We start from the raw sequence: 25399 nt of genomic DNA on the forward strand, positions 1-25399 counted from the left end.
GTCAGTTCACACCCCCCCACTACCAGCAACGAACTCCCCAACACCAGGACAAAGTCTTTGAATCCCTACACCCTTTTTTTCTTAACTTTTAAAAACTTTAAAAAGTTTATTCATTTATTTTGAAAGAAGGAGAGCACCAGTGGGAAAGGGCAGAGAGAGAGAGAGAGAGAGAGAGAGAGAGAGAGAATCCCAAGAAGATTTAGTGTGGAACCCGATGTAGGACTGAAACTCACAAACCGTGAGATCATGACCTGAGCTGAAACCAACAATCAGACACTTAACTGTCTGAGCCACGCACATTTGACAACACACATTCCACCATAGGTTTTAGAGACTCCCTGTTACTTCTAAACTGCTCCTGGTAGTTATTTTTCCAGGACAAAAAGGTTTGGGGTGGGCTTTAAAATATGATTTCCCCAAAGTTTTGCAGGTCTCTAGAATAGTGGTCAGAATCACTTTAAGTCGATCAGTGAAACAAATAAAATACAAGAGTCTCAGATTTAAAGTTTCAAGTGAAATGTCACACTTTTTTTTCAGGGGCTTATAGGAAGGAGGCAGGGGTTATTCCGGTCACCTGTGGTTGTAGATACCTCTACTTAACCTGTGCCTTCAGCAACAACGTCTGGTCATTTCACCTACTGCCCATTCATTCTGGCCCTTGAGAATTCTTCTTGAGAGAAGCCTCTCCCAGTGCCTCATAGCTGATTCGAGGATAGGGTTGTGAAGGGCTTATCTCATAGTATGGCTGGTCCTGTGAGAATGAGCTTCCTCTGGGCCCAGAAACTATAAGAAAGAAACAAGGAAAGGAAAATTGGAGACTACTCAATTTTGTCTTACGGAAATTAGAGGAGTCCAGTGGTGAAATTTCATCAAGATGAGAACTATATAATTTCCCTTATAAGCCGAAAATAGAGTGTTAAGGAAGCCCTGCCCTGTGGGCAAATCACAGTAAAAGTCAAAGGTGGTTAGTAATGCTACTGACACACTCAAGCCTTCCTTCCTTCATTCACACATGGCAATGTAGTCCACCAGTTTTCGGAGACCTGCCTCTGGAGTGGGGATTGAGAGAGAGGCGGGTGGGGGGAGAGGATTATATACACCAACCTGAAGAACTTGTTAATATTTGTCATTAAAGTAAAAGCCAAAGTCCTTCAAAAGACCTACCAGGACCTCTGGGGCCTGGCCTATCCCCTCCTTTCGTGCTCCCTACTTTCTCTCTCTCACTTACTCCAGCCACACTCTTGGCTATTCTTTGAACGTGCCAGGCTTTTTTCCTTTCCCTGGAACAGCCTTCTCCTGAATATCCACCTGGCTCCTTCACCCCAGCCCTTCCTGTCTGGGTTTCACCCACACCTACATTCCCTTTTCCTCACCCTCTGTATTGCACCCCACTTTCCATCTGGTAGTCTCTATATTCAATTCCTACCTTATTCATTGTGTCTCTCCTGACTACAGTGTAAGCTTTCCAAGGGTAGAGACTTGTGCTAAATCTCCAGTGACTAAAATGGTGCATGGTAAATTCTAGGCACTCCAGTACATATTTGCTTAGTAAACAAAAGTATGAAAGAGTGGATGGGGCCCCAACATATATGGACCATGTTCATTCAACACCCGTGCAGAAATGTCTTCTGGGATGAGGTTTGATATTTTATTTTATTTTATTTTATTTTATTTTATTTTATTTTATTTTATTTTATTTTATCTTATTTATTTTATTTAATTTTATCTTAATTTTATTTTATTTTTAAAGTTTTTTTATTTTGAGAGAGAGCATGAGTGGGCAAGATTCAGAGAGAGAGGGAAAGAGAGAGAGAACCTCAAGCAGGCTCAGTGCTGACAGCTGGCTCAGGGCTCTATCTCATAAACTGTGGGATCATGACCTGAGTTGAAAACAAGAGTCAGATGCTTAACCAACTGAGCCACCCAGGAGTCCTGAGATTTGATGTTTTAGGAAGAACTTATATAAAACATGACTTTATACAAATGACAGTCTTTCCCACCTGTTCAGAGTTTAAAAACATGGGCCATTTTGTTACCCAAGGTCTTTCACACAAGCATCAACACAATAAATTCCTTCAAGAATCCAGGGCCAGGAGGCTCTTCCACAGTGACACTTATTTGCATCTTTTAAAACTTACATGCAGACCCCACAGCCCTTTTCTCTTAGCTTCCAGAAAAATAACTTGATATCATTGTTGTTACATAGGAAGACTGTGTGTGTACGTGCATGCACACGCGCAGGAGGCTGTTCTAATTAAAATGATCTGCTTTCACGGTCCGTGAGCTCGAGCCCGCATTGGGCTCTGTGCTGACAGCTCAGAGCCTGGAGCCTGCTTCAGATTCTGTGCCTCCCTCTCTCTCTCTCCGCCCCCCAACCCCCCACTCTCTTAAAAAGTAAGTAAACATAATTTTTTTTTTAAGTGTCATCAGTAGGGGTGCCTGGGTGGCCCAGTCGGTTGAGCGTCCGGCTTCAGCTCAGGCCATGATCTCTTGGTTTGTGAGTTTGAGCCCCGCGTCGGGTTGTGTGCTGACAGCTCAGAGCCTGGAGCCTGCTTCAGATTCTGTGTCTCCCTCTCTGCTCCTCCCCCCTCATGCTCTGGCTCTCTCAAATAAATAAATGTTTTTAAAAAGTTAAACATAAAATAAAATAAAATAATCTGCTTAAAAAGTAAACTTTTCCATTTTCACTTGCTAATTCTATTTTCTACTGACACAAGCGTGTGTATGTATTTTCTAACTCCTTATTATGTTGCATGGAGTTAGAAGTGATGTTATTTTACTGTCTCCTGGGAGTCCTCCTGGTCCTTAAAATTGCTTCTGAGTCCTCCAAAATGGACGGAACTCTAAAAGAGTTCAAATACCATTGTACTAGAATAAACCAAAAGGAGAGTCGTCTCCCAGAACACTGGGGGAGGGGGGCAAGGGGAGATGGGAAGCTGAAGGCGAAGGACGACGCTGATAGGAGAGGGGGAATACTGTGCCACACTGCCTCCAAACCAACCCAAAGGTATCCTGGAATCTCCATTAGTCTGTTGAGAGCAGCATTCACGTTGGCCTCTATCCAAGCAGGTTTAGTGGGAAAAGTATTAACGCCTGCAAGGTGGTCCCACAGCAAAGTCCCTGAGGATAGAGGTTCCAGTATAGCCAGGGAAAGGCTATAGGAATAGGCCGATTCCAACACCAAGGTGTCTGTTAAGTGAAAAGGCACCATATCATATACCAAACTGCAGAGTTAGTATGGCAGCCGGCAGAGAAATGTGGAAACCTGTACCGCCCACCGATGGACACAAAATGAGCGAGCAGGGCTGTCCTCGGAGAACGTAATCTACATACCAGAACAGGCATGGGTTTGTTTGGGTCTAAGCCATGGCAACAAATTTTAGCTTTGCAGCTCTCAGAACAGCTGTACCGAGGGGCCTTGGGCAAGGCCGGGCCATGGGTTCCTGGACTCCCTACTCTGGGCTCTGTTGTATTATATCTTCAAACAACACCTAAGTGTTAAACCTTCAGTTCATTTGCACAGCGCAGCTAAGAAAACAAAGCAACTCCCAGACCTCCCTGTGTGGCTGCAGACAACCTTTCCCCTTACCTTCCCCCTCCCAGACTGAAGTAGTTTTCAATAGTTTGAAACGGTGGGTGGGGGTGGGGAACAAACAAACTTGCTCCTTACTTTCAGAGTGGAAAGCATTGAAGGAATGAATTGTGATCAAACACAAAAACAAAAACCAAACTATTGTTTAGGAGAGGCCGAAGTCATTGCAGGGGTGTGAATGGATGTATATCCATCAGCACAGACCTACAATCCCCACAGGTGGTTTCATGTCAGACTGGAAGAAATTTAGGCGGCCTTCCAGTTAAATGATTTACAAATCTCGCTCTTGAAAACCCGAGGAATCCAGAGTCTCTCTGATGGTTTTGCAAATTAGAAGTATTTCTGCTAAAAAATTAAGTTCAAGTGCCCAGTGCTCGCCTCTTGCCTGTTTTATGTGTGAGGTTCTGAAGATGTTTCAAAAGAGAGTTACCAAAACAAATAAAGTGTACAAACCACTGATCCAGTTAATTTTTATAGAGAAGGAAGGTCTGGTTAGGATTGGTTAAGCGCCATTTCCAGGGTCAGAGAAATAATTAGTAATCAACCTGGCTAAACACCCAAATCCCTTACTCCTGACTCAGGGCAGCAAATCTCTAACTTACTCCCGCCACACACCCGCCACCCCACATTGGAGTTTATTTTGAAAGTTCAGGAAAATTAACACTCCTAATCTGGAATGATGGGGAAAAAAACATGAACTTACCATTTGAGATTTACTCACTCCGTTTGTAAACGTGCCCAGCCAGTGCCGGCATTCGGTGCTCCAGCTCAGGCACCAGCCACATCTGTGTGGGACACTGTGTCTGCTCAGCTTTCCACGGGCGCCAGACCAATCCTGGAGAGGAAGAAGGATGAAAGAAATCAGCAAAACTCCCCATGTAGATATATTTTCATGCATCTAATTTTCAGAAACTGAAGCATGAGTCTCTGATTTCAGACCCAAGAAGAAGTGAGAAAAATGTTGGTTTCTACCAGTAGTCTCTGAAGCCTCACCACCCCTTCTCCAAAGTATGTTCGTCTGGGGACCAACGGCGTCAGTGGCATCCACCGGAAGCTTATCAAAACTGCATGTTCATCGGCTCCATTTCAGTCCTACCAAATCATAATCTCAAGATCCTCAGGTCACTTGCAGATTAAGGTCAGAAGCACTGATCTAGAACCAGAACAGGTGCTTCTCCCAAGGTGGTCTCCAGACCAGCAGGATCAGCTTCACCTAGGAACTTGGCCGAAATGCAGATTTTTTGCCCTGCTCCAGACCAACTAAATCGGAAACTGTGGGTCTGGGCTCAACAATCTAGTTTCAACAGCGCTCCGGAAGATTCTGATGCTCAGTAAAGTTTGAAAACCAACGGGCTAAAATGCGAAGACAAGCACAACTCAGGACATTAACTCTAAAAAAAAAGAGAAAGGATAAACCAGTATTTCCCAAATTGTATTCTGTAGAATAAGGTTTAAAGAATAGATTTTCTTTAAATAAAAGGGTCAGACATATTTAGGAAGTACATAGTTAAAACTTAATTGTTTTTATTTTTCATGGCAAGACTACTCAGCTTAAATGTGCATCGCAAATTTCTGAGACAGTTCATAGAGATTCTCAAATTTATTTTGGACGGCTGAAAATTTAAGCTAATCACTCATTCACATGTTGATAATAGGTCTCATTTTCTGAACCAAGGATTAACAATTTGAATCCGTTTTTTGAGTAATATTTCTTACTGTCTCCTAGAGAAGAGGCTGGATAGGCTGTTTGTAGGGCTGGATGTTTGCATACACAATCTCATTTAAGCATTGTGACAATTCTCTAAGACATTGGAGAACTATCCTAGAGGGTGAAAGGGCACACTGATGAAAAAACAACAACACAGGCTCCAACAAGTTCTGTCGCTTCTCTAAGATTAGAAGGTTCTTAAGTGAGGGAACACCAGTCAAAGAAGTTGGTCTACTGGTCAATTGCCCTAGATGCTGCCAATCCACGAGAAGCTCTAAAATATTGTAGGAGACATTATGAGAGAAAGTGATAATTTACTAGGGCAATTCTTGAGGACAGGACTTCATGGGGATTGATGGGATACTTTGCTACCCAGCTTAGAGTCAGGGATGGAGACTCCTAATGGAGATTCTGGAGTAACACCAGCTGACTCCAGGCTCAGGACTTCTTTGCTGAGTGGGATGGATGAGTATGAGTGAGAGCTAAATGGGTCAGAGCATTTAAATGGGTCTGCTTCCAAGGATTCTACACCTCTTCCTTTCCTGCCAAAATGCTCAGCCTTCCCTCTGCATTAAATGTTGAATAAAAATAACAAAAAATGGGAAGCCTGGGTATCTCAGTTGGTCAAGTATCCAACTCTGGATATTGGCTCAGGTCATGATCTCATCGTTCCTGAGTTTGAGCCCCGCATCGGGTTCTGTGCTGACAGCCAGCCGGGAGCTTGCTTGGGATTCTCTCTCCCCCTCTTTCTCTGCCCCTTCCCTGCTCTCTCTCTCTCTCCCCTCGCCCCTCTGTCTCTCAAAATAAATAAATAAACTAAAAAAAATGCAACACCACTGATTTGGAGGTGACCCAAATGACTAGCCTGCCTGTATAAACCTATTGCAAGTTCAACCTGAGGGTATTGATATTGACACTCACATAGGTCTGTCAATGCCAGTGCCTGTGCACCACCTAAGCAGTCTTCTGTCTTTAAGCACTTGACACGTATACTTTGCTCAGGTTGGTCTTGAGATGAACTGAACTCACACAGTTCCCATTGGCTTCCCATCGTAATTTGTGTGAGAGTGAATTTTATTACAATCCTTTCAAGATGCTTTAGTAACTCCCCCCCCCCCCCTCTTGTTTGCTTTCAGAACACTTTGTTGCAACCTGGAACTCAAGCGAGCCCTGTAACCAAGTTATACTTCCCAAAGAATCTGAAAGTTAAGTCACACAGGTTTCTGCTGTGTAATAAATGTAATCGTTACAAGTCTAAAAGATGCTATTTCATCAACGTTATTTTAGTTTGAACCAGTTTAAGAGCCTAAACGCTTAAGTCTTAAACCATAAAAGTCCATTCACATATTTCATAATATGTCTCATTTTCTGAACAAAGGATTAACAACTTGAATGTAAGAAGCAGGTGTGAGCACTCTTGATAGGTCAAAACCTTAACACCACCCAGACAAGTCTATAATTTCTGGGCACGGCGCATGGCATGCGTGAATTTTGTTTCAATATGTTTTCCATAGTGATAGCCTAGAAAGTCACAGAGCCATATCCTACCCAGACTTCCACTCCTAGTGGCACAAGTATTTGCTGATGATTGAAAGGTCATGCAAAACAGATGTGAGGGCAGTTGGATTTTTCAGCTATGCTTTAGTGGACTTAGCAGTGGTGCCTGCCATTACCAAAGAGCAGAGAGATTTTATTTCAATTGAGCCAAAAAAAAAAAAAAAAGAATCTTAGGCAACCTTGTCAGCATAATTGGACATATGTACAGTTGCTCACCGAGGTCTCACCTTTTCCACTCTTCACGCTCCACACTCACAGCCTGGAACTAACTTTGTCACACAGAGAACTGGGTGCCGGCCATCCTGACTCGCTTTCCAACATCTTATAAATAGGTATTGTCGACCTTTGTGTGTCAAAGCCATCTGAACTGCATTCCCGACGGCCTTCTCATTTGTTTGGTACCACGTTGGGTGTTACCTACACCTCAGACCCACTTTTCATAATTCTTGTGCTTCTTGGAAATGTAGCCAAAGCACAAAGAACAGCAAAAGGCCCATTGCAGAGAGGGCTGCCATAGCCCAAATACCTTTGAAAAGCAGATGGTCCAATCGCAAACCTCCCAAATATTGGCATCTGTGTGGCGGGCAAGTGTACAAGTCAGACAGATGTGGCTTTTAAGTTTTACATATTCTATCTAAGTTAAGTAACCCTTAAACCCACCTTTTACCAACTGTATATATGAGAATTGCCCCTTATTGATAAGAGGGACTCTAAGACAATGTGGATGAAATAGTAAATGTTCTCTCTAACCTAGCCGAAAGTCTAAGTGTGAGATTTGCCACTTAGTAACTGCTTATTTTTAGAGAATTATTTCTCTGAGTGTTCATTTTCCCTTCTCTAGTACTTGGGTTAAAAAGACTTGACTCTCAGTTTCTCCAGTTATTAGAATCTTGGAGTGAATTAGCGTAACCCAGTATAACAGGTACAAAGTACAAAAATTATATAGTTCGGTTGGTTAAGCATCTGACTCTTGGTTTCAGCTCAGGTCCTGATCTTACTGTTTGTGAGATCAAGCCGTGCACCAGGTTCTGTGCTGACAGCATGGAGCCTGCTTTGGATTCTCTCTCTCTCTCTCTCTCCCACTCAGCTCTTTCAGTCTCTGTTAACAATAAAATAAACATTTTTTAAAAAGAATGTTTTAGTCACTTTTAACTGTAGGAAACAAAAAAAAAATCCCTTGGTTATATCTTAGTATACATCCAACAAATCTCTTAAATATTCAGAGCGTCCATTACATTGGATGTTGAGGGGTAGGCTTTGAAAAACACAATCAATGCTACATTATATTTACTTTGCATATTTAATTCTCGTAAGATTTTTGACAATAAGGGATGAAAAGTTTGTTGTTTAGGTTTCCAGTTCAGCAAGAATATACAATTCACGTTCTGGATAATGGAAGTTTGGGTTTAGTGAAGAACATAAAGCTTTAATTTTGTACCCAGATGTGCCTATTATTAATTTGTTTTCAGTTCCAAATTCAGCTTTCAGATCCCATTCTATGACAGTGAACTGGACTCTTTAAGCATTGTTCCTTCACGGTGAGCAGTGTTAAGCTTTGTCAACTGTCAGCCAAGGAAACTACAGGAATATTGCAGAAGCCAGGGGCTTGTCTCTCTGGTTCCAAGGGCTGGGTGTTGCTTTTCCTTGCTCCAGCTGCAAGCTTCATCCACGGTGCTTGTGTGTGGGGACATCTGCTGGAGCTCTGCCCCGGCTGTGCCTCCAGAATGCACAGTCTTTCGGTGACTTCACATCCCTGGCCCGGGCCCAGCGACCGCCTTGCTGCCACCCTCTTGATTTGGGTACTGTGTATTCTAGGCCATCGCAGCCCTCAGCTCTCTGCGCACACCCACGCACTAAACTGTGGAAAGCTCACCTTGGCTTTCCTGCATTCTGGAGGAATTTTTCTTGCTCCTGGCAACCTAGGAACAGCACTGGTTGGCTTCAGCAACCAGAGAATTTATCTGCCATTCAGTGGGCTGCGACCACACTTTCTTCAACAAAATCTGATGTCCAGCCATGGGGAAGGGTGCTCATTGGAAATCTGTTCTTCCTCGGGTCCTCTCTATGTTGGGAAACCCTTGGAGTTCTCTCTCCTGCTGTTAGGTGTGATTTCAGTCTTCTGATTGGGCCCAGTCTGATCCACCAGGCGTAATCAACACACTTTCCCCTCAAGCATGAACTTATACTCTCCACAATGTATACTTTGTTGATATTGTTAAAGATCATCCAGAATCTCCTTGGATATTGAAGCACAAGCAAACTCATAGAGTCACATCATTGATTTCTATCTTTCCTTGGGGCAGAAGTCCTGGGTTCACTTTGATGCCTCTCAACTTGTTTGTGGAGCTCATTTTTATCTAAAGCATTTATTATGGTACCAGAGAACTATTAAGCAGGAGTGTAATAACTTAACAGGGCAGAATAAATGATAGGTTTCAGTTGATAAAGCTAGAATTACTTTAACTTATATTTCAAAGTTCATACTTGGAAAGCTCCATGGGTTTGTCTGCTCTCCACTTCATTCAACTAAGGAGGCTTGAGATTGTAAGGATTCTCAAGCAGACAGGAATAAGAGACAACTTCCGGGATCAGATGACATCAGTAATGGTCACCTAAGCAAAGACTTCTATTTACACAAAAACTAATATTGGTGTGACGGGTCACCGGAGCTCAAGTTACTTACTTTCCTATTTACCAAGGGAAGTTTGGCTTATCAGTGATACACCGGGGTGGGTAGGTGGGGGTAATCAAAAGACAGCTCTGAAGATATTATAGTCTACTAAAATTCTTTAAACAAACAATGGTAGTTTTTAGTAAGTGCTTAGAATGGCACCAGCTGTGTGTGCTGTACAAGCAGAGAAAAAACAGAGGGCGGGGGGAGAAAAAATAAACCTAAGTATATTTGAACTAGAAAGCGAATGTGACAATTAGAACATGAAAAACTAATTTGAAACCCAATTATTAACCAGAAACTTTTTCCTTTGAAACACAGATGCATTAGAGACCATGTCAATCAATCCATGGACCCGGCACAGAAGTCATTTTCCCTGGGAACTATACTGCCTGAAGAGAAATTGAAAACTATACTCTCTGTGAATTACAAATTGTTTTATTTTTCTCCCTGAGGTCAGTGATCAGGTTTTCTGACATGGAAATGCTTTATTCTTCTACACTAAGCAATGGCTCCAAGCTTTATTGTATGTGATTACACGCAGTTACAAGCACAGGGAAAAGAATTGCCTTCTTGGCCAACTTTCATTTACCAGGGCTCCCCCAGTGCTCTGCCCTTAGTGCCGATCACTAAACACACCTTGTTTCTCCTCAACTCTGGGTTCAAGGTGTGGAAGCCACACCTTTCTTATTAATCATTGATGTAATCTTGCCACCTACTCAGCCTCTAAATCATGGAATAAAGAGTAAATGTTCAGTAATATAATACCGTAGACAAATGGTTTGTTCCAGATTTTCCTCATAAAGCAAACAGTTGAGTAATCAGATGCTTGCCACACTAAAAATACCTTTGCATATCTCCTTAGGAGAAGAAACACAGGCTACTTCTGACTTTTGGAGGGGAAAGGAGTCTTTGACAAACTTTTGGGCTTGGCGCTTCCTGAGTTAAATGCTCTCATTCAGAAGTACGACACAAAACTGTATCAGTCTGAGATTTCTGTTGGGTAGCCATGTGTCCTAGCCCCTTTCCTCTTTTAACTTTTAAATACTGCAAAGGAACCGTTTTCCCCGGGAGGCTCCCCCCCTTGGGATGAGACCCCCTCTGCAGAATTTTGGCACCCTATTAATTAGTGGTTACGAGTGGGAGCTGCTCTCTCTCAGCAACTCCTATTCTGCCATCAGTCAAGTGTGATTCTGTAATAAATTCCCACGAAGCAAACTATTTCTGGTAATTCTCCCTAATTAACACCAGGCCCGCTAATAATACATCAGTACCTATGTGTTTCTGATATAACCAAGATCTTGTCTGAGAATACTCAAAAAGGGAAGCCGCCAACCTAAATTAAGCTTTTGCTGGCAGAAAGGATTTTATACGTAGTTCTGGAAGAAAACCTTTGATAATCTTATATTGGGGACGTTTTGAACAGAAAACACCGAACGACAGGGAGGCTTGTTTCTGGTTTGAGCACTGAATGGGGATTTATTGTGAACACACACTGTTGAGTCTTAAGCCTATAAATCTTGTACTGGATTACTGTTTCTTAACGAAGGAATGACAGATCTCTTATTTTGTTGGTGCATTTTAATGTGCAATGACGTGATTGATAGAAACCAAACAGCAGCTATTAAAATGTCAAATGCAGACTTGATGCCCTTATAAGTTTGGCTTCTGGAGTTTAATATACTGTGAGCAAATAGACTTGAATTTGCCTTTTATTTCCAATATACAGCCTGCAACAGAAACATTCCTCTTAACTTTATACACTTGGAAAAAAAAAATCTGACTCAAATCAATAAACAAATGAGGAATAGATGAGCCTATCTAGTTATCGAAAAGTTAACTAATGAGATTGGTTTGAGTTAACCCTGAATGTACCGTTTGATTAAAGCGTGAAAATGTAGACGACGACTTACATTGTTTAAATAGGATATGTGATACAAATAGTGCTTGATAGGACAGGTTATTCCAATAAACGGTTTCAGCAATGAGTATTTTTTTAAAACAATGGAACTTATTTGTTAATTTACAGCCATGCATTGTGTACTTGCCACATGCACAGCATAAACATGAATCAAAGCAGAATAAATGTGACACTTTTCAAATGTTTTGTTTCTGGGACATTTTGATAGGCAAATGTCATAAAAGAGGGATTCTCCTGGGAACTGTCATTTCTCTTGCGATCCTGCAAACCCTGTTATCCCCACGATCACTTTGATGGGACCCGCGTGCCACCCACAAAAAGAAAAACCAGGAGAGCCTGTTTACATCACTGCGGCCATTTATTTATTATGTGCACATTAAGGTGTAACTATGCTGATTATATTTCTCATGTGGTGTTTATTCGAAAATATAGCCAAAAGCAAAACAGTACAGACATATACAAACCGAAAAATGTAAAGCAACAGAAAATACAGATTAACAGAAAGGCAAATGATATTTTGAAAATCCAAAGCCAGTATCTTAAAACATGCGGAGGATTAGGGATGACAGTGATGCCACATTAGATCCGTGTAAAATTATTCAGTGTTTCCCCCTCTCTTATGTCTGAAAGGCCTCTCCTTTCGACAGGGATGATTAAAAAACTCTAAACGTTACAAAAATGTTAATACAACACTAGATTCCTACTTGAACAAGGGAGAGGAAGGAATTATTTTCTATGAAAGTGGTCCTAGTACACTACCCTGTGAAAATGGCACCATGAAAACATTTTTGTTGTCGATGACCTTTAACCATAAGGTTTCAACTGACAGTTGGAAGATTGCAACTCTTATCGGTCTTAACACTGTGACCAAATGACGAGGCTGTAGTGTTCAGCTGTAAATGGAGCCCAAATCCGTAAGAAATAGTATGCTGCTATGAACATAAACAGTGGGGATCCTCTCTCGGCCGCCACTCCAGTGGGCAACATTCAGCCCTTGGAAGTCTACAAAACGTTATAAATTGGAACCTGTCACTCGCATTTTCGAATTTGGGAAATACAAGTGGGGGATGCTTTAGAGTCATATACTGTAATATTAATCTGTATTATACTAAGTACAGCATTCCAAAATATACATCAAGAAAGACTACAAGTAAATGCTCTACAGTAAAGAGGTAATAATTAAAAAAAAAAACGCTACTGATCTGGAATATTTATAATCAGAAAAATAAATATTCAGGGAGCTCGCCAGAAGAATAAAGTGCTCTGCCAGTTATTAAAAGATTAATGCTGGTATATTAAATATGGCATTCCCCACTGGAAAATACAGAGATTCTTCTGGGTTATAATCAATATTTATTTCACAGGATTAACTGTTTTAGGAACAGATATAAAGCTTTGCCACAAAAGAGGACAAAGCACAAAGACAAAATGATAAATTAGGAAGAAGTAATGTTATCCTTTTAGGGACAAAATTTAGAGGAATGCAAAATTACGCTCCATGAATAGTGTGTATGAAGAAAAATCGAATAAAAATGAGATCCTTAGTGTAAGGTAACTTAATAAGAAATCCAGGTCAAATAAAATTCTTTAAAGGAAATACCTAAATGCCACTGACTTTTCAAATACTATCTTGGCACAGAATCTATAAAGGCAAAACTAAACAACCAAAAAAAAAATCTCTACTACATCAAAACAAAACCACCAATTTATATCACGTAAAGAAAGAGACTGACATTAAGATATGTGACCACGCACATTAGCCAGCACGAACTCTACAGGTGGTTTCAGCAGCAATGAGAAATAACGCACAATTCAGTCCCAGCACTCTGTTTCGAAAATAAAACTTCCTGCCTCCCTACAGATGCAGGGTGAGGAGGTAGTTGGGGGTTGCTACTGGTGAAGCCACTTCATGTCACCCTGTTCATTCTTTTATTCCCAGTTAATTATTATCTGTATATAATATAAATCTGCTAGGCCATAAATTAACAGCTTTCAGGACAGATGCCTTGCAAAGTTCTTAGGGAGGTTAAACAAATATTAGAGCCTAAAACCTCCCTCTATAACAAACACACACACACAATGGAAGTGAAGTCGTTAGTGAGTTATGGGGCAGGGAGGGCTTGGGGTTCTGTCTCAACTTTAAAAGCACCTTGCCCCAGACAAATTGATATTATACCTTAGTGGGATCATGGGCTTGCATCCATTCTAGAAACAAAGGGAAAAACTATTCAATGTCATAATCTGTTTTCTCACTGGGCAAATATCAATACAATTCACAATTTCACCACAATGGCTGCTCTGTCTTCATGTGTTATCTGCATAATACCCCCCCCCCCCCCAAATACAGAAAACAAATAACGAGCCAGTCTGGGCGACTGATCATGTTTCCCTCCTATACTACCAACCTCTGGGAGTAAACGTTTTCCAAACTTCATGATCACATTTGGAAGTGGTTCATTTATTATTGAGAGAGCTACTGAAAGAAAACAAACAAACAAAAATCCTAGATTTTATCACATCCCCAAGCCAATCTTTTACTTTTCTAATGCAGAATCAAAGAAAAAATTATTCTGCAAAGAGAGTTCTCGAACCTTTATCAGTCAGTAGTACAGATCTGAAACTTATCTAATGGACTTATTGTCCAAAAGGGGGGGATTTTTAAAAATTTTGGATACAATCCTCTGATTTACCATAATTCTTAACCACACTCTTTTCTACTTACTCTCTTAACCTCAGCATGAGGGAAGGGGGAAAAATGGGAGTTTGACTAATATAGGTGATAAAACAATGAATACGCAAATAGAAATGGCCATATTTTAATAAAAGGCAAAAAATTTGACATTTATAAAGTACAGGGTGGCTTTTTGGAGGGGGGTAGATGAGAGAAATATCACACCTCCTATTGGCATGACACATTTTGATAAAAAATCTCAATGGTCTTCCCCACTGGAATGATCAGCTAGAAGACCAAAAAGTACATATGGTTTTTTAAAAAACTGATAGCTACTACTGACAAAATTCTGTTTAAACTATTTCCTCTTTTAAAGATAAGCACTATTTTTGAAAAAATACATTTTACCTACTGACGATGCAAGGCAATTTTCATTGCCTTTTACAGATTTACTCAGAACTACCTAACAAGGAAAGAAAGTATAATTACCTCAGCCTAAATGTTAGAGGTTTTTATTCTAAAGTTTAATTCTTCACTAATTTATTCTATGATGAATTTAATAGTCAACCAGGAAATTGGCTTTTATAAAAGTTATTTTATGGGCAGAAAATAGAGGAAAAAGTAATCATAAATGCCAAACTGTCTCTCTACCTTATGAAGCCAAATATTTCCTCATAGACTTGGTTTTTAAAGCTGGAATTTATCCCTTCAGGGTCACTATTATTTTTCAAAACTCCTACAATATTAAATCTAAAAACTAATCGGTAATTCTAATTCTTCTCTTTCTCTTCAAATTTCTTCTCCTCCCCTGAGCTGTTGACTTTCAAAAATTCACAGAATGAGCATGTTTCTTGCAAAGTGGCTTGTCCTTCTTGGAGAAAAAGGTCTGACCTTCCAAACTTTCGCAACATACCTGAAAAAGAAGCATTATTTAAAAGAATGTCGTTATTTTATCAAATAGGCCTAAGAAGGGGAAATGATTTTTCACCCACTGGATAAGACAAAGCACTTCAGTTGGTTGTATTGGACATTCTGATATTTAACCATTACTATGATATCTCATGTAATCTTTCAAAGGCAATGAAGAATGACTTTTTTCTGGAATGCATTCTGATTTATTTAAATCAGTGATCACTATTTTTCTTTATGATAAGTGAAGCACTTGGCTCTGATGAAAAAATTAAGACATAAAGAGGTCACAAATATAAGTTCTCTTCCCAAATTCTAATCAATGCCTCCTGTTGTAGGGAACCAGAGCATTCAAAACAAAAACAAATACAACTGCTTTGCCAGATACTCCGAAGGCCCCAGACACATAGACGTAGACTGCCTGAGAATTCTTTTTAATTCATTTCTTTGTTCCTTATAGTAAAAACCCTGGTCAACATCTGGCTACTGGATGATGATACAGTCTGTTAACTATCTGCATTTATGTCCTCTTGTCTTTCCTATTGCCTTTGGTAAGTGTAATGGTCATGAGCATCTCTACCAGAGAACAGGAGCAAGCAAATCTGCTACCAGTTGTCACATTTTATAGATACCCTGAAGTCTAAGAGATGGAGGAGGTGAACAAGGTCAATGGTCATGTTTGGGGAAATCCTTTGATTCCTATTAACATAACTTTTTCCCTTCATACAATGGGTATTGAGAATTATAAGATATATTAAATCCAATTAAAAAAAAGCAAATATCTGAACAGAATATCTCTATTGGATATTTACTTTCTAAATTAAAAATAAAAGTCTAAGGGTAATGTAAATCTCTCAATCTATCTCTGCCATTAAAAACAAAACCAAAAATGTGAAAATATCAAATACAATAGGTAAACTATAGGTTTATTATAGTCTCAAAAAGAAAAAAAAATATTCATGGACTATTGCTAAGGAAGGAGGCAAATCAACATATAGTTTGCTTCCATGCTTAATTCAACAATAGATTTTTTTAGAATTGTTTGTTTCTATTTCAAGTACTCATGTTTCCAAAAATTACTAAGAACACTCCAATAAAACAGAGTTTTAAAAAAATGTCAAGGTCTCTTACTGTTTTAACAAATATACAGCTTCTCCTTATAAACATAAATTAAAAATAGGACCTTCTCTAAAGGGGTAAGCATCTTATTCTGTGCCAAGTAATTCAACATAATGACAAAAAATTTAATGAACAACTTTGAAGATCACTGTAAAAATACTTCTAGGTGTGAAGGTCTGAAAGATACAAAATCTGCTATTTCCATTTAGTGCTTAGGTGAAAACTGGCTATACTTGCTCCTCTCACTTGGAAATAAGAGTTTACTTACTGAGCATACAAAGCAGGTGTCATGCCAGGTAAAGCCCAGGGCCTCCAGGAACATGTCGCCAGCCTCTATGGGAAATTCACATCCACGGCATATGGTACCAAAAAGGGCATAATAATCTGTATTGGGGCGGGGTGGGGGTGGGGAGACATAATTTAAACATGAAAAAGCTTTAGAATAATAATTCCTAGAAAGCAGCAACAAAATTGGAATTAAATGAGAAGATGAAGTTACTAGTAACTGGAAAATTTTCAGAGGGTATGTTTTGGCTTGCGACGCATGTGTAGTATGGTTCAGGTTACCTGTGGGGTAAATGCTATTTATTTACATAACTTAACGTCCTTTATTCTGTTTTTCTACGTAATACTTCTCACTTATCTCCAGCTACTTAAATGTCCAACAACGTATGAAGAACGACTCTGTTCTCTGATAAGCTATCAACAGACATGACTTTTAACAAAAGACAACAGAACTTCCCAAAACTAGCAACAGTAAGACTAAAGAACATAAATCAAGAAGAAATATCTGATAACCCAGAACATTTCATAGAGTATCTAACTTGGTAGGAAAGAAAAAAAAGTCACAAGAAACTTCCATGAATAAGTGCCTTGACGGAGGTTCTAGCTGGACTGAACCCTAACAGTATCAGCCACTAATTCTTTTGCTGCAATTTCCTTTCAATTGTAAGACTTTGTGCTGAAAATCCTTAGCCAGAGAACACCATTAACTTGACACAGAGTAGTTATAAAATACCAATGGGATTTCCTTCTAAAGAAAGCAGTTTAGATAAGATGTTTCTTTATTATTACTAAATTAGAACTTACTGGCAATTTTCTTTTATGCAGCCATTCTCACTACTTGTGTTTACTCCAACCTGGGCTGGAGCGGAAAGTAGACTATCATTTCCAACTTGATTTACCTTCCTTAACAATCTTCAGTATTCCTTAGCACCATTTGCTCAACACCTATCCACTGAGTCCTACTATGTGCCAGGCACTGTTCTAGGCACTAAAGGGTGGCACAGTGGTGAAAAAGACAGATGTGGCTGCTCTCTTTACGGTGATTATATCCTCATTGGGAGCAGGATGTTGTTGTTTATTGTATTTTTCAAACAAGTGATAATAAATAATTTCACATTGTGAAAAGGACCATGAAGAAAAGAATCCTGTGATACAGAATAGTTAAGGGAAGTGTGTAACACTCCATTAAATAGGTGGGTTATGAAAGCCTTCTCTAAAGAGGTAACAGTTGGGCTGAGGCTTGACAAAAAAAAGGAGAACTCACCACAGAAGAGCTGTGGAAGAACATATCGGTTAGAAGAAACTGCAAATACAAAGACCCTGAGGCAGGAAGAATCTCAGCATGTTCAGAAAAGCAAAGGGGTGATGATATATGCCTGACAGAGGGTAAGGTAGTCGAAGAAAAGGGTGGCAAAGCACGTCTAGTAAGGAATGTATGTTTACTCAAGTGGAAGCCAACAAAGGTATCAAGCATAATCTAATTCACATTGAAACATTCACATTGAATAACTTCTATTTAAAGGTTGGGGAAAGAAGACAGACCATCTTAGTTGGTGATCAGAGCATCCAGGCAAAGGGTGAGTTGGATTTAGTTGTGACCACTGAGGTGAAGAGAAAAGAATGAATTTATATACACTGAGGGTACTGCTAGAATTTACTAATTACACTGGATATGAGGAGAGTAAGGGAAAGAACAGAATCTTAGATTTTGGGATAGTGGACAGTGGAGCATTTATTGAAATGGGAAAGGCTGAGCTAATAACAAGTGTTGGAGGTTAAAAAAATACAAGAGTAGATCATGTTAATTAGAAGTGACATTTATTTTTTGTTTTTAAAAAAAATTTTTTTAATGTTTATTTATTTTTGAGACAGAGAGAGACACAGCATGAACGGGGGAGGGTCAGAGAAGAGGGAGACACAGAATCTGAACCAGGCTCCAGGTTCTGAGCTGTCAGCACAGAGCCCGATGTGGGGCTGGAACTCACAGACCATGAGATCGTGACCTGAGCTTAAGTCGGACGCTTAACCGACTGAGCCACCCAGGCGCCCCTAGAAGTGACATTTAAATAAATCTTCAAAAATATTTTTCCTTTTCTGTAAGCCATTTTGGGGTTTTAAAAATCTTCCTTCTTAGACTACATGAATATGATATTAAGGCTAGATAGCTGTATAGGTATGTAGCTGGACAGGGACTATCTGCCAGTTAGTCAAAATGTCTTGCAAAACTTAATTTTAAAACAAACAAACACACAAACAAACAAACAAACACCTCTTTCTTCAGAAGAATTAAGTGAAATCACAAAATGTGAAATATTCTGATTGGGTCAGGGTAGCAGCTTGTAGCCATCCTGTCCCCAAACAGCCCCCCGAAGAGATAGTTCACTGGCGTCTCCATAGAGCTTCTTGGTGGATAGTCTGGCATAGATCCACGCTGCTCCTAACTCAGCTGGAAGGAATGAGTGAGCAATAACAGGTCACGTGATGCTACCAGCCTCAAATTATAAGCTGACTGCTCCCTTAACTCAATAGTGTACAACATTCCTTTCCTCCAGCACCACACTTTGCATTTCAAGGTAGATCAACAACTCTAAAGTGGAAATGCAGCGGTAATGAATGCAGGCATGATGAAGGAAAATATTTTATTTTTTGAAACATATGTGTGGTACTAATATCTAAGAGGAATAATAACAAATAAGTGTTATTAAAGTTCACTTACAGCCTTTGGGAAAGAAAAGGAAGTGTTCAGAGCTCACGTAGTAAGACAAATGTAGTAGCTTGGTCCTTAGAGTCCAGTTTATTAAAAATAATTTTACTAAGGGAGCAATCCAAGCCAAGGTTACCCTTCCATTCAGTAAGAGTAACAAAGGACTTCCAATTTATTTTCAAGGCGGTTGCCTTAAACAGCAAATCAATATCACGATTAATAGCTGAATACTTCTCATGTTTGTAACCACTCAAAATTCACCGTTAGAGGTAGCTTTCAGCTACACAATGTGGTGGAATTCATATCCATAAACTATTAGGGATTCAAGTAAAATATTTTCCTGCTAGATAATGCATACATACATGCTCATTTCTCTTCAGGAAACTGGGAATATCTGTTTTGACGAAATCACATAAAAGTTTTACATAGTTTTGGGGCGCCTGGGTGGCGCAGTCGGTTAAGCATCTGACTTCAGCCAGGTCACGATCTCGCGGTCCGTGAGTTCGAGCCCCGCGTCAGGCTCTGGGCTGATGGCTCAGAGCCTGGAGCCTGTTTCCGATTCTGTGTCTCCCTCTCTCTGCCCCTCCCCCGTTCATGCTCTGTCTCTTGCTGTCCCAAAAATAAATAAACGTTGGAAAAAAAAAAAAGTTTTACATAGTTTTTTGCTATATATTTAGAGTAACGTTAAATGCCCCCAAAACAATTTGGAAATCCACTTTGTCCCCTACTGCCTTTCAACTTGGTAGTAACATTAAGGGTTAAGTTTATTCAAAATTTAAGAAACTAATGGCTTCAGGATCTTACCAGTCTCACAGTATGGTTCACCATCCTCCAAATGAAAAACATTATTACGAATGGGTTTTCCACAGGCCACACACACAAAACAGGAAACGTGCCAAGTTTGTTTCAAAGCATTGATGACCTCCTGTTACAGAAAGGCAATTGGATATAAAGAAAGATGATCATACACAGATGCTTACTCTATTAGTTGTAACAACACAGCCCTTTTAAACTGACCCAATGTAGGCACATGCTTTGTCGTTACCATCAGCTTTTCCTCTAAAGACACACTCACAGATGGTCTAAACTGATACCCTATATAATACGTGTGTTTTCCACAAATACCCATCAGTAAACTTATTTAAATAACGACTGTTGTGTTACTTAAACGTTATATATGGAGTGAATGAAGTAAGCATTTCATAAGTACTTGCTGTAATACATTCTGCTTTCTCTCAAAAGGGTGTCAGGGAGTATTACAAAGGTTTCATAGTATTATGTTGAAAATGTCATGGAGGGAAAAAAAAGAAAAGGAAATGTCATGGAGGAAGGGCAAAATGTTCAAAAATTAAAACAAACCTATGCTTTGGTGTATTATGGGAGTAAAAACATAATCAGTGTAATCCAATCAGTTTAACACATGTTTACAGTTCTGGAAATCAGCTGTGACTACACTAAGCACACACTCAAATGAGCCTCTAAAATTTGAACCACAAAGTATGGATTCTAGTCAACAATGACCCCATGGTTAAAAATACCAAGTATCAAAACAAAACAAAACAAAACAAAACAAAACAACAAGTATCAAAGACTTGGGCCAGAGTTTAATTAGTAAAAGAAGTCTTATTAAGAAGCTGGTTTTGCAAGGAATCATTTCTTTGGATTGAATGAGATGGACCCATTAAACATTATTTTTTGAAGATGAGTTAATAAAATGGGACTTACTCTTTTATCACAAAAAAAGAGGATGCTACACATAAAGTATGCTTACAATTTTGTAAATGAATTACAAAGAGCAAATTGGGAGAAAATACATCCTAAGCTTAACAGGAATTATCTGGGACTGGTAAATATATAGGTCATTTTAATATTCTTCTTTACATCTTTTTGGTATTTTCTAATTATTTAGAGTGAAATATTTTTATAATAAAAAACTGTCAAAATACAATGATACAGAGTAAATTATTAGCCATAGAAAATGCAACAGTTGCCTAGTGATGGATAATGGGAAGACATGGCAGTTATTTAGATCCAAAAAGATCACCATGAAAATGTACAACAAATACACACTGAACCAAATCATTTCTCATGGCTCTTAGCATTTACTTCCCTTTCTATCCTTGAGACTGATTCCTATCCCTTAGAACAGGCAATTGAACAACTGAAACACAACCCAGAGGATCTGTCCCTGTAGTGAAGTTCTGGCCCATCTCTAAGGCAATGAGGATAAGATTTCCATTTCCTACAACCTCATTTGGTTCTAAGACTGTTACCTGACTTTGTGTTATTAATGATTGTAGAATTCCATAGACTGTATTTATATACAGTATTAACATATATTCAACTTATTATTTGTCACTTGGGAAGGTATAGCCCGTATGTTGCTACTTTTTTGTTCCCAACATATTGTACAAATTAATAATACAGAAATATTTCATGAAGAATATTTATAATTTAAGTGTCCTCAAAGTTTTAGACCCACTTAAAGATGTAACATGAAATTTACCCAATAATTTATACTAACTTTTCTCTCAACTGACACAAATTAAACTTTCATTATTACATTTTTATAGAGAGAATGGCAGAATTCAGCAATGCCATCTCCATCTTCTGTATTAGCTTTAGGAGTTTCGTATGGGACCAGGCACCTTGGCCACTTCCAAAATAAAATTCCAACTCCTGGTCGCCCACAGGAAATGACTGACCCTTTCTTTGCAAATTGCAAACTGAGTATTCCAGAGCAGGAAATTCATTCATTCATCATGATTCATTATGTATCTGACTCCTACATTACTTCCTTTTCGAAAAGGGAAAAAAAAAAAAACCAAAACGGTGGTTAGATTATTTTTCTATTACATGTCTACTCTCATAAAATAGGTTCTATTTTTAAACATTATATGCATTTAAGAAAAATATATCATTTATAAGCTTCATGTCTTATATATTTCATGAGATCTGTGCCCTGTGCTTGAACCCTGACAAATGGGGAAATGCTGGTCTTATAAAAGCTATGGAATTTAATTTAAAACAGTGAAGGTGTCAGTTCTGAGAACTCTGATGTGTGTGGTCCTGTGCGACCTCTTCATTCCTGAGCAAACAGGGTCCTGTGGAGGTAGCACACCCACAGTAAATTATTTTTTTCCCCACAGTGGCTAGACTTTCCCCAGACAAGTGAGCACTCAGTAAGACAAACCCAAAGACAACTTAACCCCACGAGTCCGATATACTTCTACAGAGGTCTATTTAGTTTTGCTTTACAATAATAAACAGTGATGAAAACAGAGAGGGGATCAAGCAAGAAGAAAATAAAAAGGAAAACTGATGTAAGGGTTTCAAAACAAAAAAATTATTGTGCTTTAAAGCTCATTCAGAATAAACAGGTTTCTGATACTTACTCCAAGGATCTTCCTTTGGCATCGACCACATTCAGGAGCGAAGAATTTCTCATAGCACAGCTCACAATACAGGGATCCCTTTTCCTCTACAAATCCAATGTAGGCCATTGTATTTTTGCAGTGAGCACAGTTAAACTCTTCTGGGTGCCAAGATTTCCCCAGTGCCACTAGGAATGGTCCCCTGCCAGAAGAAAAGAGATCGAGTTGGCTTGGGAATAGAAGTTTCTAAAGTTAGCTTGGACAGAACCTCTTTTATGCAATGTCCAAACAATTAAATACTTGCTCAATTATCCTTCTCAAGGGCTGAAAACATAGGCGCAGTAAATTTACATAGGAACTCTCTGAGCATTTATGTGAAGAGAATAAAGGGGAGGAGTAAAAAGCACTTAAGGGATTCCTTCAAGAAAGGCCATTTCCCCCACTTTTTTTCATCTTCAACAGATTTGGTGGTTATGTTTTTTGAGTTGCAATGAGTGGGTCTGTCTGCATCATGATTATGAATGAGAATGAGGATGTTAACTCTGACATAAAATGAAATAACCAGGAAAAAAAATACATGGTTTAGACACAGATGAGAAGTTGACATTTCTATAAAATAGACAAAAGAGAAATCTCAATTTGGTAATGTCAGGAGTCTTAAAACAGTAATAATTATTACCTGAGAAAACACTGCAGTCAATTTCTCTTCCCCACACATTGTTTCATATACTTATTTCTCAACTCTATTAAACATATCAAATGTTTATGACCCCTCCAAATAGACTATGGAAACTGTCAACTGGATATTAGAGACTGTTTTGAAGCTACTTAGAAAGGTTTTATTTAATTAAAACATGACTGATTTTTAATGCACATTTGTTTCAAGGTAACAAATGTTTGTAAAGAGATTTTTTTCCATTAAATACTATATAGTCATGAACTGATAAGACGGGTTTGGTTTCCTTGACAGGAATCCATTATGAACCCTTATCTAGTCATGAAGCCTGCAGAGATGAACCATTCTAGCCTCTGCAACGTACTTTTCGGTAGCTCCATCCCACTAATTTTTATTCACAGAGTGGCTTTACCTCCAAGGCACTGTTACACTTATCCAATTTGTCCATACAACATTCCTGTGAGATAGACCAGGGCAGTTATTACAAACTCAGTTTAACAGATGGAGAAGCTGAGATACAGAGTGTTCAAAAGATTGACAAATATCATAAAATCACTGACTGAGTGAAGGCCAGAAGCTGAATTTCCTGATTTGTAGCAAACTGGTGTAGTCAACTGAATGTTCTGCTTTTCGTCTCATTACCATCAATTATCATCACTGAGTGACCACACAGTTAATTGTCAGTGAGCACGGATACCTGACTTCTAGGCAGATTATAGGAAAAGTCATAGTAATGAGCATCACAAAATCGAAGCATTTTTTAGCCTTTAATGATAACATAAACCTTAGTATTCAGTAACTATTTCCCACTGGGAAATTCTTTGCAAATACAGTGATGTTTACTCAGAACCAGCACCTAATCCTCCAAGAGTCAAAAAAGTAAAAAAGTTCTTGATGAATGATAAAAATGTGTTCTCTGAGGTATAAGAGGGTATTTTCTAGCCTCATTTTTTGTTAACTTGTTTTTTATTAATAACATGATGCCACTTTTATCAGCTGGTGCATGCAGTTCTCCTGAGCATTTGAGACAAATACTTTATTATTATGTTTTTAAGCTTTAGGGCACCATAGTTTTGTTATCACTAACAAGGAGTGCCTTTGTTAACTAATTCCTGCCAGAGAAAGAAAGGGCTATAGATCACTTATTCTGTAACCAAATATGTTACTTTGGGTAGGTTGTCCCTCAATTTTTAATTGGATAATAAATAACAGTTCTACTCAACAAGCTCCTTCTTCTCATTTTCTCAGTATATATTCAAAGATAAACCAAGGAGTCACAATGCTCAAAGCTAGACAAAGTTTCATGAGTCCACTGAGCTTTTCCACCAAGTGGGTATCTGGTTATACAAGCTTGAAAAGGCTGCCAGGTTCAATTTACTGTGACCATAACATAGAGTCTGGTAGAACTGTGCTAACATTTGCTTGGACACTAAAGGCAGATTTCAAAGAATTTGTTAGACTGAATTTTTTTTTATGAGGGCACATCTTCCAGCTCCTCCATAGGCTGGATGGCCCCTGAAGGCCTGTATCTGTATTCAGCTTTCCAGTTTGCAAAAGTCAATCTAATCAAACTCCACATTCCGTATGGATGCACTTGAGAGCTTTTCTCCACAAACATGGCTGTCAGTGCCAGCAAATATTTAACAAAATTCGTCTGAGAAAAGAACAACTGATTGAGGAGTACACACTCCATTTTTAGATTTCCTAAAATATGTGTTGAAACCAAGTCAGACCAGCAGAGAAGGACGTTCTGCGATTCATGGCATATTGGACCTGATCCATTCCACAGAATGATTCCTTTAATGACTGGTGCTCAGCCTGACACCATCAGTCTACACTGACACTTGTCCTAGGAAACAGCCCTGTGACAGTCACCCTTGCTCCTCCTCTAAGTTGCTATTGAGAGTGTTATCTGTTAGAGATCATACAGGGTCATTTCCATGTGGACTCTCTGGAGGAAGTCCTTCAGGCTTTTGTAGTAAGAACAGTTTTGCTTCTTCTGAGCAATAAGGTTTTTACTCATCGTACAGTAAATTTAAAAATTAACTTTCTTTGTTGACCACTAGAAGGCTTAAAGCCAAATTTAGTCAAACCCTAGGCAAGTATGTAAGGTCATTATTATAGGTTTTGTCAAGTCTCAATGAGCATATTTGTGACCAGTCTTCATTTTTAATGGTCCCCTTCATGATTTTCATTATTCTTTTGCTTCCTT

At 39.1% G+C, this 25399-nt stretch overlaps 1 protein-coding gene and 1 long non-coding RNA gene across 20 annotated transcripts in view; both read right to left on the minus strand.

The window, feature by feature from the left end:
* Positions 1-506: 506 nt before the first annotated feature.
* LOC111560045 lies at positions 507-5950 on the minus strand. The gene is made up of 2 exons (XR_002741512.2): positions 4296-5950; positions 507-783 (listed from the first exon to the last, which is right to left on the minus strand). It is a non-coding gene; the product is annotated as an uncharacterized LOC111560045 (long non-coding RNA).
* Positions 5951-11788: 5838 nt separating this feature from the next.
* Positions 11789-25399, minus strand: part of PDLIM5 (PDZ and LIM domain 5) — a 224659-nt gene continuing 211048 nt past the window's right edge. For all 19 annotated transcript variants that reach the window (XM_045056086.1, XM_019829224.3, XM_045056085.1 and 16 more), the window contains 4 exons: positions 22533-22713; positions 19942-20062; positions 16417-16532; positions 11789-15033 (listed from right to left, as the gene is read on the minus strand). In XM_045056086.1, coding sequence (XP_044912021.1) covers positions 14944-15033; positions 16417-16532; positions 19942-20062; positions 22533-22713 — 508 coding nt within the window. In that variant the 3' untranslated portion in view covers positions 11789-14943. The remainder of the gene's footprint in view (positions 15034-16416; positions 16533-19941; positions 20063-22532; positions 22714-25399) is intronic.

This window comes from Felis catus, chromosome B1 (assembly GCF_018350175.1).
Source record: "Felis catus isolate Fca126 chromosome B1, F.catus_Fca126_mat1.0, whole genome shotgun sequence".
NCBI classification, from domain to species: domain Eukaryota; kingdom Metazoa; phylum Chordata; class Mammalia; order Carnivora; family Felidae; genus Felis; species Felis catus.